This window comes from Pomacea canaliculata, linkage group LG3, assembly GCF_003073045.1.
Source record: "Pomacea canaliculata isolate SZHN2017 linkage group LG3, ASM307304v1, whole genome shotgun sequence".
Classification (NCBI taxonomy): Eukaryota; Metazoa; Mollusca; class Gastropoda; order Architaenioglossa; family Ampullariidae; genus Pomacea; species Pomacea canaliculata.
This window is the reverse complement of record NC_037592.1, coordinates 19,562,230-19,575,378: the sequence shown is the minus strand read 5'-3', so window position 1 is coordinate 19,575,378 and position 13,149 is coordinate 19,562,230. Positions and strand designations below refer to the sequence as shown.

Sequence of the window (13,149 nt, the reverse complement as noted above, 5' to 3'; positions counted from 1 at the left end):
CTACTGAGCGTGCCTCCAGACGACAGAGCTGTCCACTTTCACAAAAAAATCCTGCAGCTAAAAAACACATTTCCAACTAGTTAGCGAAACAAGATCACTGCTAAACAACTATACCTGCTGGCCCAGCATTAAAAAATTCTGTGATACAATGTTTGAAGCTGCTGTACTCTCATAGATTAGGTTAGGTGTTAAAAAAAATGTAGAAAATCTGCTACGCCTTGTACCAAGTTCACTGCCAGAAAGCTAATTTCTTGTTGCACACCATCTTATAAGATCAACAATTTCAACTTTTTGTTGTTGTTTTTCTGATGCTATATTCAAAGCTGCTCACTTAAACACTACAAACATGAACATGCATCTTACCTTTGTCAAAAAGATGTAAGCATATATTGCAAAAAGTCTATCAATTTTGAATGATTTTTTAAAATTCTTAGATTACAACATTCCTGTAACAAAAAAAAAAAAAATAATGATTTGTCTCAAATAATTTTTTTGTCCCTGCTTTCAAATTTTTTTCCTAACAAAAGCACAACCCATTTTACATCCTTCGCAAAAATAAAACAATGGAGGCTCAGACATTTTTGCTTGGACCAAGACAGAGATATCCCTGTGCTACCACACACACTAACCCAACCAATCCACACCCTCCCTCAAGCATACAATCTATTTTGACTGAAAATGATGTTACCTATAGCAAGAATAGTACTATTTATGATGAATTTTATTGTTATTTCAATCAGCTGATACAAAATTTAGCCAACAACTCCATCTAGCAGGCTGCTGAACTGTGAAAGCTAGTAGATAATTGTAATAGAAGTTTACATGATTTGCTGATGGACAATAATGCATGAATATGCAATTCTTTTTCAAATGACACCTAATGGATGGAAGGTGCAATGTCTTTAGACTCTTGTCTCAACACTAATGAACCCTGAAATTTTTTCCTAATGATAATAATGAGGATTTATATAGTGCCTTTCCAAAGATTTGCTCATAGTGCTTTACATAAATCATACACAGACTAAATCATCACCCATGAACCCACATTCGCATATAACAGACACGCTCACTTCTGCAACATGCACAATTACAGACACGTTATGCATGCTCATGGTCAAGATAGAGTCAGTGAAATCATTTTGAAAAGATGTGTCTCAAGTTTAGACTTAAAGGTGGTAAGGGATGACAAAGGCTGATGGGTAATCCGTTCCAAGTTGATGGGGCTTAAAAGGAGAAAGACCTCTGTCCATATCTTTGTCGTAGTGGGACGTGCAGGCGAGTGTCAGGGACCTAGTCAGAGTACTATAGGACTGAGCGCACGTATACGGATGAAAGGGTTTGAATGATGGACGTTTCCTAAGGTGACCAGACGTTTCGAGGGCGAAAGCGGGACACGTGCCGATGCTGGTGTCGTCACCGTCAAAGAACCCCAAATCAAATTCTGATTTTTAAAGACAACCGGGACATTTGATGGACTTGCCAGAAAGCCAGAAAGCGGGACATGGGCGTCCTGCCCGATGAGCAGGCGGGACACGAGGTCAAAAGCGGGACGTCTGGTCACCTTAAGTTTCCTGAATGCGTCTTTAAGATGTTAAAAAAAAAAAAAAAAGAAAGAAAGAGGTGTGACTGGAGAGGGAGAGAAGAGTCAGCGATGAAAGAGATTGGGGGAGAGAGAGTAAAGGGTGAGAGGAGGTGAATATCCTCTCCTTTCTGAGAAAGCAATGAAAGTTCTTCTGCCATTTTCAACTTCGTATATGTGTGAGCAAGGATTTTCAGCATTGGCAGCACTGAAGTCTCAATACAGAAATCGTGTGGACGCAGAGGCTGAGCTGCGATTAGCAGTGGGTACGAACATCGCACCCAGGTTCGCTTCTCTATGCAACAGCAAGCAGGCTCAACCTTCTCATTAATCAAAGTGAGTGTCCAATAAAATTAATAAAAATAATATTTATTAGCCCCGCAGAATTTGCTTTAGTAAAATTTCATTAACAGTTATACTTCTTGCAGATACGAACTTTGTTCTTCCGTTGTTGAATTGCATTGATTTCCTCGACTGTGTTTTCATAGTTAGGACATTTTTGTTTGTTTGTTTTGATTAGTAAACATAGGCAGACTCGTACAGGTGAATCATTTTTTTTTTATTGGAGAGAAAGAACGCGCAATTGTCTAACTCCGCTGGTGTGCTCGGTGTCTCGGTAGAGTGTGAACATGAGATGCTACGCGGTGTCGTGACAGGGATACTCCTCTTTCTGCGATTTCTTAAACTACAAGGGGAAGGAATGAGAATAGAAAAACAGAAGTTTGAGCCGGTTTGTAACTCCTTATGCTGAATTGACATGATGCAGCTTACATTTTTCCATATTAAAACAAGTGTTCTGTTTTCCCACTTGAAGGATGCATTTAAGAAAGCTAAGAGCCTTTGCTTGATTTCTTGCCAAGCATAAGCAATTTGAATACAGGCAAAATGGCAATATGAATAAAAACACAGACTTGTAGGTGGGTGTGAATCTTTATTCAGACATTACATTTACAACCAATTTTCAAAATTTACAGTTCTTGAAATGTTATAGAAGGTTATGAAAGATGTTCAACTACAGAAAAAAAATTTTCAGTGAAAATGTTATTCAACATCAAGAATCATTAAAAAGAAATCTCTAAAATGTACCCAACTGCTATCTCCCAGTTTGATATAAAAACTAGAACATGATAATTATAATCCTCCTTGGCTGATGAAGAAGGGTGAGAGAAAAACCACTAAATAAAAATATGATGTAGAGATTCAGATGGCCTATTTGCGAGCCATTTTGTGTCGCTCAAATCGTGCCTCCATTTCCTCCAGAATTTGCGGGGTGTAACGAACAATCAATTTCACAGACCCTGCAACACGCAATTCATCAGTTTACTTCATCCTGTCTAGTTTTCATCATCTATAGCCAGAATACTAGTCATTCAAGGACAAACACTGTGGTTGCAGTAAAGGGACAACTTAAGAAGAAAATTTTTTTATCATTTAACACACATGAAAATGAACTTTCAAAACATTTATTAACTGGATTGCACAGCCAATTTGATTGTAGTCTGATTTTTTTTTTTTTTTTACAGACACAAGGTATGTCTCAATGTGTTGGATAGCCTAAGTAAACCAAATTACAGAAAATCAACTGCGTTGATCTCATAAACCAAACAGAGCCACGCAGCATTTTATGTTTTAAAGAAATGTAATGTAGCATCCTTCAAGGTCAACACAAATGGTTTAAGCCTCTTTCTAAATATTTTTGCCATTATACAAAATGAATTTTATCAGTAAAAGGAAGTTCTTGACTTACGACCACTTTGACCTTATTATTATTCATGCACTATAAAGTAGTGAAAAAAATAAATGTGGTACATTTGGCACAACTCAGCAACACATGTGTTCCTCATTCTCTTAGACACACACTAACATCCCCATGCACTGCCTGGCCATTAAACGCACTCACTACCCACATTTCTATCCTCTCTCATCAGTTTTATATATGTAACAGTCAGAGAGTGTCCTCTGTACTTCACAATAACTTTATTGTGAAAATTCCAACTCCAAACATTAAAAATGTTGCCAAAGAGTCTAATGTTGATCTTCTCATTAAACCACCAGAACTGATGTGTATGTGCAGAGATATGACTGAAAATCCTAAACTTTTTACCCATATATGTACTGAATATGTATAAATGCAGAACTACTTAGGTCCAAATCAAATTATGTCAGTCAATATGTAACCTGGTTGTAAGTTAAGAACTACAGGTCACATTAATTTTGTTTTAATTTCTTTCGCAGCAGTTGCACATCTTATCACATCAAACATATTACTCCATTTGGTGTAATAAGCCATATGATATCTAATTCTAACAGCTGGTGATAACAGAAAAATGTTGCATGCATTTTTCATGCTTAATATATAATACAAAGAAAGAATAAAAATAACTCAGAACAAAAAAAGTAGCAATAGCAAATGGGAAAAGCCCCAACACTTTTTACTTTAATCCTTTATGTACAAGCATATTATTATAGAAATTCAAGGCAAATGCAAACCTTATATCCAAATATTTGTAAAAAAAAAAAAAAAAATTAATTAAATACATTCTATCTATTGCATTCAAACAAAACTGAATGGGATGAAGTTATGCGTTTTTGTCACCGAAACACCTAAATCCTCTTTCTCTCTCTTACACACATATATATATATACACACACACTGTTCTAAAAATAGGAAAATAATAGTGATCAACAGAAAAGACATAAATCTGTTACAATATGCAGAAAGCATAGGTGACAGTTGGGTCCACAAAGCTGTTTTAAGAATAGCCCCAATAAACCAAATTTAAGTACACTCAGTAACTGAACAAAAAACATACACAGGCACTGAGAACTGCTAAATACTTGACTCCTGGTTCTAGTCCTGTACTGCACACACACACACACACGTGCCATGCATGGGTGTGCATGCACATACATCTAAACATAAAAAGGACTTTAGCTATGGCACTGCTACAGCTGATGTTGCAAGGTTGATGATACAGGGTGTAAAATAATTGCAATGGTTATGCAAGAAGCTATCCAGGCATAACAGCACAGTCTTTTGTGACTTAGGTTATCACTGAAAACAGAAGAGGGAGACAATGTTTAAAATAATCCATGCAGAAAGCTGAGTCATCAGTACCATTAGCAGCTGATCACCTGCTTATAAACGTCACTACCAATTTAAGTGTGGTGCTTTGCACTCTGAAGTCTCTTGCCTGTAGCCCTCTGCTTCTCAAATCTGGCCTCCATTTCTTCAAGAACACGAGGTGTGTAGCGCACCACCAACTTCACTGAGCCTGGCAGTGAACAACAGTGAGGCACAGTGCATTTTGCATGGCCAAGGAACACAAGAAAATACTCAAGACTTCGCTCATACTGGTACTTTGTAAAACTGCCATAGGATACATTAAATCAGATGCTGGCTGCAGGAAAATAAACTAATGAATGTTACTGACAAATGCTACTGATTCAAAACCACATATGGTTAACAAACATAGCTCATCCCACCAACTGTGCATGATAACATACACAGTAAAAATGAGCTAAACCATTGCTCAATGAAAAACTAAGCATTTTTTCCAAGAATGGTTACTGAGGTGACTTCATTTCATTCTCAATCACTGCAAAGTCCTTCCAACCATGCAGTAAAAAAGGAAAATGTCGTTTATACCATTTGTAGAGCAACTTAATACCTTCATAGCAGTATGGGAAAAATTAACAGAAATCTGGAGACATTTTTCCAAACACCACAATGGTACAGGGTGAAGTCTTTGACAAAAAATAAGAAGAAACTCAAACCTAGAAACAGACACAAACATGTGCAATTATGTTTATTTTAGAAGTAGCTTGTAAAACAATAATTAAAAATATCAGAAAAATACTACAATTACGTAAAATAATCTTCATCCAATGGGAAAAAGAAATCCGATAAGAAATAATTTTCAAACAAATAGTTCTGTACTCACCTTGGGCTTGCTTCAGCAGTTCTACAGCCTTCTCATGGTATTCTCCCTCAACTGACTGCACATAGAGTTTATGAACATTTTTTAATACCACAGTTCTGTATCTTTATATATATATAAAGGAAAGTGTAGTAGAGCATGTGCATATGCAGGTGTGTGGCATGAAGGTTCTTGATGAGAATTATTCAAAAAATCCACCAAATCTCAAAAAAATTTTTTCTTGAATATTCCTTTCCTTTTCAGCAAGCTTATTTTTATTATTTTTGTATACATTCTAAATATTACTGATGGCTAAAATGGAAAAAATGTCCTCTACAGAGAATCAATTACAACCTGCCTCTATTGTGAGACAAGAAACAGACAAAGGAGGAAGAAAGGGGTGAAGCCAGCAACTTTTATGGCGGCATGCATCACTACAAAGAATTATTTCTCCCTTCACAAAATGGCAAGGGGATGTGACTCTTTTCTTCTGCCCCTTGTCCTTTGATTTGCTATGTACTCAGTGCACACTGTCATGAGACATCAAGTGGGCAAAGTAAGTATCCTGCTTGGAGTTAGAACAAATCTGATAGTCTGAGCAAAATTTTACATGAACATTATTTCATCAGATCCTCTATTCAAGAAAGTAAGTGAAATGAGTCAGTAAGAGAGAGAGAAAACCGGCAACATTTATTACCCCCTTGATGAAAAATGGTTGTTATTTGCTGTGGTGCTGACTGACTGTTGACTAACTGACAGGCACCCAGGCAACATGAGTTTTATAAATCATGTTCAGTGTGTGAGTCCGTAGGGTTCTAAGTGATACCTATATTAAGCCACATCCCTTGTCTGATCCTTAATATTAGGCAGGAATATTTCTTTTGCGAATAGGAAGATAGTATACTATATCTGGATCATGTATTTAGCTCTGAAACATGTACAGTAAGGGTGTAAATCTGAACAGAATTTTTATATTTTTGTGGCATCAAAAAGAAGAGAGAAGCCAAACAAACAGCACTACTTGATCACATTAAAGGCACTGATGTAACAAATGATGATTGCTGAAATAAATAAATTTAATGTAAACGAAATGGCAGGATGTTACTGCATTAAAATCAAATTAGTTCATGTTTCCAAAAGTATAGTCACACAGACCTAGATCTTGACAAGAATATCACAAAGCTTTCACCCAAACACAAAAAACAGACCACAAGCACCCTCAGCCTTGTTACCATAAGGAAAATATAAAAATAAAGGATGTTTGATTTTGTTTTCTTGAAGTACTGCAGGAACAGATATTGTTATAGTAGAAAAGAAGATTCCTTTCTTCCCCTTATGTTGCTTTTGAATGGTGATCTTCGGTAAAATCTAAGATTTACAAAGCCTACGGGTATTATTTCTCATACAGAATGTTGACATTCAGACTGATGAGCCTTTTTGTACACTTATCTTGAACCCATCTGCATATGAACTAGAGGCTGACAATACTGCTAGATATTGACAAAAGAAATAGCAGAAGTACTAGGCGTCTAGCCATTGGTACAGCACATACCACTCCGTTAACAGAGAGCAGCTGATCACCACGTTTGAGGCAATTAAGTCGGTCAGCTACACCTCCAGGAATGATTCGAGATATGTAAATTGGTGAATTTTGCTCTTTCCCTCCCATCACATTGAAGCCTAGACCCTCTTCTGTTTTGGGCAGCTCCACAACTCTTGGGTGGGCATGACCTTCACTGGCTGCAAATGCTGCTACTGTTGCCTAGCAAATTAGAAAAAGCAAAACATTATTATATGGTACATGAATATAAGGAAAAAAAAAATCAATTTAAAATTTATTTGTGCATGCCTTGAGATGGTTTTCCAATAGACACTGAATCCTTTAAATGTGCATTAAACAGACATAATTTTTGTGAACACCCCTCCTAAACAGCCCACTACTAACCTGTTCTCTCTTCTCCACTTTACATTATTAGATTTCTGTCAGTAGCCTGTTATTTTTTTAGCTAACTCTTTGTTGCTAGTGTCAGTTACTTCTGTATTGTCATTGTCTTTTTATTTAATTTAAATTTTTGCTCACTGTTTTGTTCAGGTACTACACATTAATCTAGTTTTCACAGCAAGCATTTAGTGACTGCTTCTATTGGATTATGTTTCTATGCTATATAAATTGCCAGGGTTGGGCAAGCTACTTTTAATTTGTAGTCGGCTAGACTACAGCTACTTTTTTTCAAAATGTAGCCGGCTACACTCAGCTACAATTTTCCAAAAAGTAGCCAGCTACTTTTAAAATGCAGTCAGCTTCTTTTTGGATACTTTTAAAAGCCTGATGTTATAAAAAGTTAGCTGTGCCCAGCTGGCTGTAGCAATATACACAAATATCAAAGTACACACAAATTGACGAATGGTCATGAAAGTAGCCAAAATGTAGCCAAGCTACTTTTTACTTTCTAACTAGACTACAGCTACTTCCCATTCCTGTAAATTGCCCATTTATTATTAACAATTGTTTACAGCTTGCTATGCTTAACATCAAATTTATAAAACAACCTGCAGTTTCAGAAACAGAATTTTGATCTTTCTTCAACAAAATTCACAGAGCAAACTAATTTTGTTATTTTGGTTCTTGACTTTTCATACATCAATCAACAGGAATGCCATCTACATTATGCTAATGTCTAGCATGCCTAGTGCCAAACTACTTACACAGCTTAGCTGTATCTCACATAAGCCTACCTTAGCAGTTGCATTGGCTCGAACTTCAGGGCTGCCACTGATATCTACTGTCTCATAAATATTTTCATAAACTTCTCGAACAGCATGCAGAAAATCACTTTGTAGGATTCTCTGCAAAGCTTGAAGCTTAGGTGTTGGAAAATCCCCACCTGAAAAGCACAAATGGACATGAATAGATACAAATATCAGTACCCACAGGGGGCAAGACTAGAATCAACCCCGAATCACAGTGACCCAGCCATTTTGACCTTGACTCAACATAAAGACCTAGAGGATTCAGAACAGAATGGTGACACAGTGAACTCATCAGTTGTCCGCTGACTAGCACCTGACATTGAGAGAAGCATATGAAGTCATGGCAGCTGACAGGGCTCGCCACTCTTGCCTATTTTGGGCAAAAGTAAACATTCCTGTCCAGGATGACCAGCCGTCTTTGATGTTTGTTCCTTCTCTGGCTGCCACGGCATCAGCTACCACCCAAGGTGATTTTTGAGTCCTTTTCAGAATCAACTACAGTTGGACCTCAATAAGTCGAACTCAAAGGGACCCCCCAAAAAATTCGACTTACGGAATTTTTTAGTTAGGGAAAATGGCGTAGTAAGTGCAGATATTTGGCTGGGAACTAACAATTAATTCGATATAGGGAGGTTTTCGACTTAGGGAAGGTCGACTTATTGAGGTCCGACTGTACTATAATTCTCTTTTGGGAGGTATTCTCAAATATCTTTTTGTCAGACTTCAAAGGATGCTGAAAAATGCTGCTTATCTGCAGATCCTCTAGATCTAGCATATAACAACATCATTCACTCTCTTCAGCAGCTAACAGTCTCTAATCATATACTGTAGCCTATAAACATTCTCCTGCTGTGCCTGGTAGTGGTCCTTGATACCTCTCTGAACTTACTACCATCTATATCCCTTCATCCACCACAAGTTGGTGCAACTTACATTGTAGTGGTGTGGTGGTTTGCATGGCTTTTCAATTCACAGAGCTATGTTGGCAGGAGCCTTGTGCTCCTGGCAGATCTAACCAAGCTGAACAGGGGCCGTAGTCACGTCGCGCCGCTAGGTCACTTAGGGGCCATCAAAGGTCCACCCACCCTTTATGTGCGGTAAAGGCCGAGAAATGCCTCCTCTTTCAACTGCGCTAGCGGGTGGTTCCGCCCCTAAGTGCAGAGATGGCCCTTGGCACCTGTAACTCACGTGGGGCTCGCTAAAGATGGCTGCTGTACACTTAATGCTGTATGACGCGGACAGAAAGATTCGCAGAAACAGAATATTTCGCGATCAAACTAATCCCATTGATGCATGGGATGATTTAGCCCTCTATCAACGATTAACATTTCGATGACATCCTGGAGATTGTCAATGACATACAAGCGGACTTAGTAATTACAAATTGGGGGTGCAATGTTACACCGACATTGCAAGTGTGTCTTGCCCTTTGTTTTTATGTAACTGGTGCCTTTCAGAATGTGTGTGTGTCTGTGTGTGTTATCTGTGTGTGTAGTGTGTGTGTGCTGATCTAGCAGGCGTCTCCCAAAGAACGGCTGGCTACAGTATTAACCGAGTCACGAGAAACTGAAGAAAATACAAAGCCTCCAGTGACAGTTGCTTAGTTTTGACACAAGTTCCGCTGTCACTAGGGTCAGTCTTTGAAGGCATATCTGCACAAATAATAAAAAGCAGGAAGTACCTGTACACAAATGTTTTATGTAAGAAGGAGCAGTATACACTGATGCTGCATCTAATACATGTTGTACAATGCATTAGTCAGCATGTATCAGGCTAGTTAGTATATTTGTTTAATTCGCCTTCTCAGCTTTTTATATGGTGGTATATTATCTTCGTCTTTCTTCCCTCCTATTGCTCACAATGACATAAACATAGAAATGTGTGGCCTATTTGAGCTGAATTGTAACGGCACAAATAAAAAAAGGTATGCAGTACCAATGTTGTCATTTTATCTACAGACTAAGGACTTCGTACGCTATACTCACGAGCCTTTCTCACAAACACTTGGTTCTTTTTCAGTCAGTTTAAGTCCCTTGCTAGTCACTGTCAACGATACTGACTTGGATGCCTTCTCAAATACTATTTGCCAAAAAAACTGAAGATAACGGAAACATATCAAATAGATTTTAATAGAACATAATACTTTATATACCATACACACAAAATGATGCGTATTTCAGCTTTGCATCAAGAGCGCGATGTGAAAAGATGTTAAATTGTCCTCCTCCGATTGTTGGGGAAAACCTGTGCGTGTACTACAAGTTGGTTCGCGCATGCAGACACTTGAAGTTCCCTTGGTATTCCATCAAGGTTGGGGTGACGACGGCCAGATTGCTGACCTGCGGTCAAACAGGTGACATTTCTCGCACGCATGGCGCTCGCCTGGCGACCGGCCAGCTCTCAGGGGGTTAGAGGTTTAGCGACGAGGAAAATGTCAGTGCGATGTGACTACAGCCCCAGGTCTGTCAGGGGACAGGCCAGACTAAAATGTTACATCCTGGCCCTCCAGGTTGTGGGTTTTGCTTTGGGCTAGCCACACACTCATGTAAAAAGGAAAATAAAGCTCTTACAGAAACTGAAACAGTACCACAACAAGGGCCTGGTCAGGAAGATTCTGCCCTAGAAGAGCTTAGGACATATTTTGGTCAAAGCCTTAAGGAAGCCAGCTCGCCTACTCATATTTTGACGACCAAGGCAAGAACCAGGATAGGGACCTGGAAAACACAAGGAATGGATGACTCCAGAGACCTGGGCAAAGATTGAATTAAGAAAGGGAATGAAACAGAGGCTCAACCAGCGTCAAGATCAGCCAGAGAAGGAAGGTCTCAGAGATGAATATTGGGAACCCAACCGCCAAGTGAAGAGGTCTGTCAGGAAGGACAAGAGACGCTTCACCCATGAACTGATAGAAGAAGCAGAGACAGCAGCTATATAGGGAAACATGAAGCGACTATACGAAATAACACAAACTCTGTTGTCAGGCAAGAACATTAAACCGAACAAGCCAGTGAAAGACAAAGATGGCAAGACCATAACAAATGATACAGGACAAAGAGGCTGCTGGATGGAACACTTCAAACAGATCTTGAATCGACCTCGTCCACCATCCTTACCTGACATGCCACCAGCAACTGCACTTCACATCAACACCAGCCCTCCAACTAAGACAGAAATCATCAAAGGTACCAAAAGCATGAAAAGTGATAAAGCAGTAGGCCTGGATGGCATACACAAAGCACTAACGGCAGATCCAGAAACAACAGCAACAACATTTTTACTGCCCCTTTTAAGATCTGGGAACAAGAGCTAGTACCAACAGACTGGAAACTAGGCCACCTGGTCAAGCTACCAAAGAAAGGTAACCTCAAACAAAATATGGCTTTGTTGGCAATATCTGACATTAATAACGAGTGTTGTCATTGCTGATTCATTTTTCTTTTGGCATAGTATCAGTTTGGTCCTGCAAGGGTAAAGCTGTCTTTGGATGAGTCATGATTTGATGTTGACTCACCCACACAAATAAGTGTATCTGAACAATCATGCAGTCAGAGGATCTAATAAATCTGCAATCATAATAACCCTTTCCATCAAGTTAATAAAGTCATAAAATCAAAAGACATTATCTTTGAAATTTTTTGACACTTTTTAGATGTATATCTCAATGATGTGCTTATTATTAATAGTTGAATTTTAAAAAATTATATAAACACTTACTTTTCTGCAAGATTTCAAGCAACTCAATAGCTCTCATGATATCTGTAAAAGAATCAGTAACATTTATTGAAGCATGGAGCCACAAGACACATGTTATATTGACTGAGCAGACCAGAAATTAAAGAATCGCCTTATTACATTGTTTTTGTTGAGCTGTTGGAGACGTAATTCCATATAAAGGCAATTTCGCACTGTGGGCGTTCAGGGACGGGGTGGGTGGAATTCGATGCGGGATGTCTGGCTTAATTAACTGATGAAAAGGGTAAGTGGAAGCGGGGATGGTCATCGTAACGCATTTGTACCGTAACTTTCGACTGCAAAGCTTGCCTTCCCTACAGAAATTACACGTCTCAAATTACTGATTTAGTGATGGCTACCACAGATAAGAATTCTCATCTAGTGACAGTATTTCCTAATTTCTCGATGAGGTATCAGGTGTGGTATTTTTGAACACTGAAAAACTCCTGTTCCTGTAAGCAGAAAAATTTTTCTCAAAATTTAAAGCGTAGTCTGCAATTCTTGGACTTAGCAGATTGTGCATTATTTACAGCTAGATACGCTAAAATCAACAAAAACCCGGAAATCGAGATGAAAAGGAAGGGGATGTCCAAAAACGTAAATAGCATTACAATCACATATTTACCTGGAAGATTTATTAAGATTAAATGCACTCTGGGGGAGTAAACCCTCAAAACCTTAAATTTAGCACAGTGCTGCATGAAAGAAATTAAAAACTCTTAGTGCAAACCTCTTTCAAGAGTAAGCGGTTCGCAAACGGAGGCCATCTTCAATGTTACGATTACTTCCGCTGACTCTCGCAGCCTCTGGGTGGTTTCCCAACCTTTTGAGAACGAGGCTCTGGTTTAGACGAAGGAGAAGACAACTTTACAGATAGCAAGGCGGTATTGCTTTCTGTGAACCGATGCCTTGGTTCTAATATTTCTTCCTTATCCCCCGTGAACATCTGCCTGAACTCATTTATTTAACTGTTTTACAATGGTGGCTAAAGACGCTGACCCGTCTCCTGTATACGATGTTGTTTTTGTGGTGGAAAAGACGGCAAATCTTGTGCCATACTTCGACTTGCTTATGAAGTCGTACGTTCAGCCAACGCTTGAGTAAGTAAATGAAATATGTGCTGATTAGTTGTACAGTCAGACATATAACACTATCATTAATCGATCA

At 38.6% G+C, this 13,149-nt stretch overlaps 2 protein-coding genes across 18 annotated transcripts in view; one reads left to right on the top strand and one right to left on the bottom strand.

Moving 5' to 3' along the window:
- Nucleotides 1–2,493: 2,493 nt before the first annotated feature.
- LOC112559082 (protein lin-7 homolog C-like) lies at nucleotides 2,494–12,826 on the bottom strand. 6 transcript variants are annotated; one of them, XM_025229995.1, is made up of 7 exons: nucleotides 12,713–12,826; nucleotides 11,965–12,006; nucleotides 8,236–8,384; nucleotides 7,052–7,261; nucleotides 5,524–5,578; nucleotides 4,715–4,854; nucleotides 2,494–2,877 (listed from the first exon to the last, which is right to left on the bottom strand). In XM_025229995.1, the coding sequence occupies exons 1-6, from the start codon at nucleotides 12,747–12,749 to the stop codon at nucleotides 4,739–4,741; spliced, it is 609 nt and encodes a 202-aa protein (XP_025085780.1). In that variant the 5' UTR covers nucleotides 12,750–12,826; the 3' UTR covers nucleotides 2,494–2,877; nucleotides 4,715–4,738. The 6 variants fall into 6 exon arrangements, with proteins under 6 accessions (XP_025085780.1, XP_025085776.1, XP_025085777.1 ...); XM_025229991.1 differs by having other exon boundaries at nucleotides 4,698–4,854; nucleotides 12,608–12,733; XM_025229992.1 differs by having other exon boundaries at nucleotides 4,735–4,854; nucleotides 12,608–12,733.
- Nucleotides 12,827–13,149, top strand: part of LOC112559080 (mediator of RNA polymerase II transcription subunit 25-like) — a 31,532-nt gene continuing 31,209 nt past the window's right edge. For all 12 annotated transcript variants that reach the window (XM_025229989.1, XM_025229988.1, XM_025229979.1 and 9 more), the window contains exon 1: nucleotides 12,827–13,082. In XM_025229989.1, coding sequence (XP_025085774.1) covers nucleotides 12,961–13,082 — 122 coding nt within the window. In that variant the 5' untranslated portion in view covers nucleotides 12,827–12,960. The remainder of the gene's footprint in view (nucleotides 13,083–13,149) is intronic.

What these genes read in the sequence shown, in the direction of transcription:
- LOC112559082 (XM_025229991.1), bottom strand. Translation starts at nt 12,683, where the DNA reads ATGCAGCACTGTGCTAAATTTAAGGTTTTGAGGGTTTACTCCCCCAGA. An exon ending in AATCTTAATAAATCTTCCAG is followed by an intron (nt 12,007 to 12,607) that starts GTAAATATGTGA and finishes ATTCTTTTACAG; the next exon opens with ATATCATGAGAGCTATTGAG. An exon ending in ACTGCTGAAGCAAGCCCAAG is followed by an intron (nt 4,855 to 5,523) that starts GTGAGTACAGAA and finishes GTTCACTGCCAG; the next exon opens with GCTCAGTGAAGTTGGTGGTG.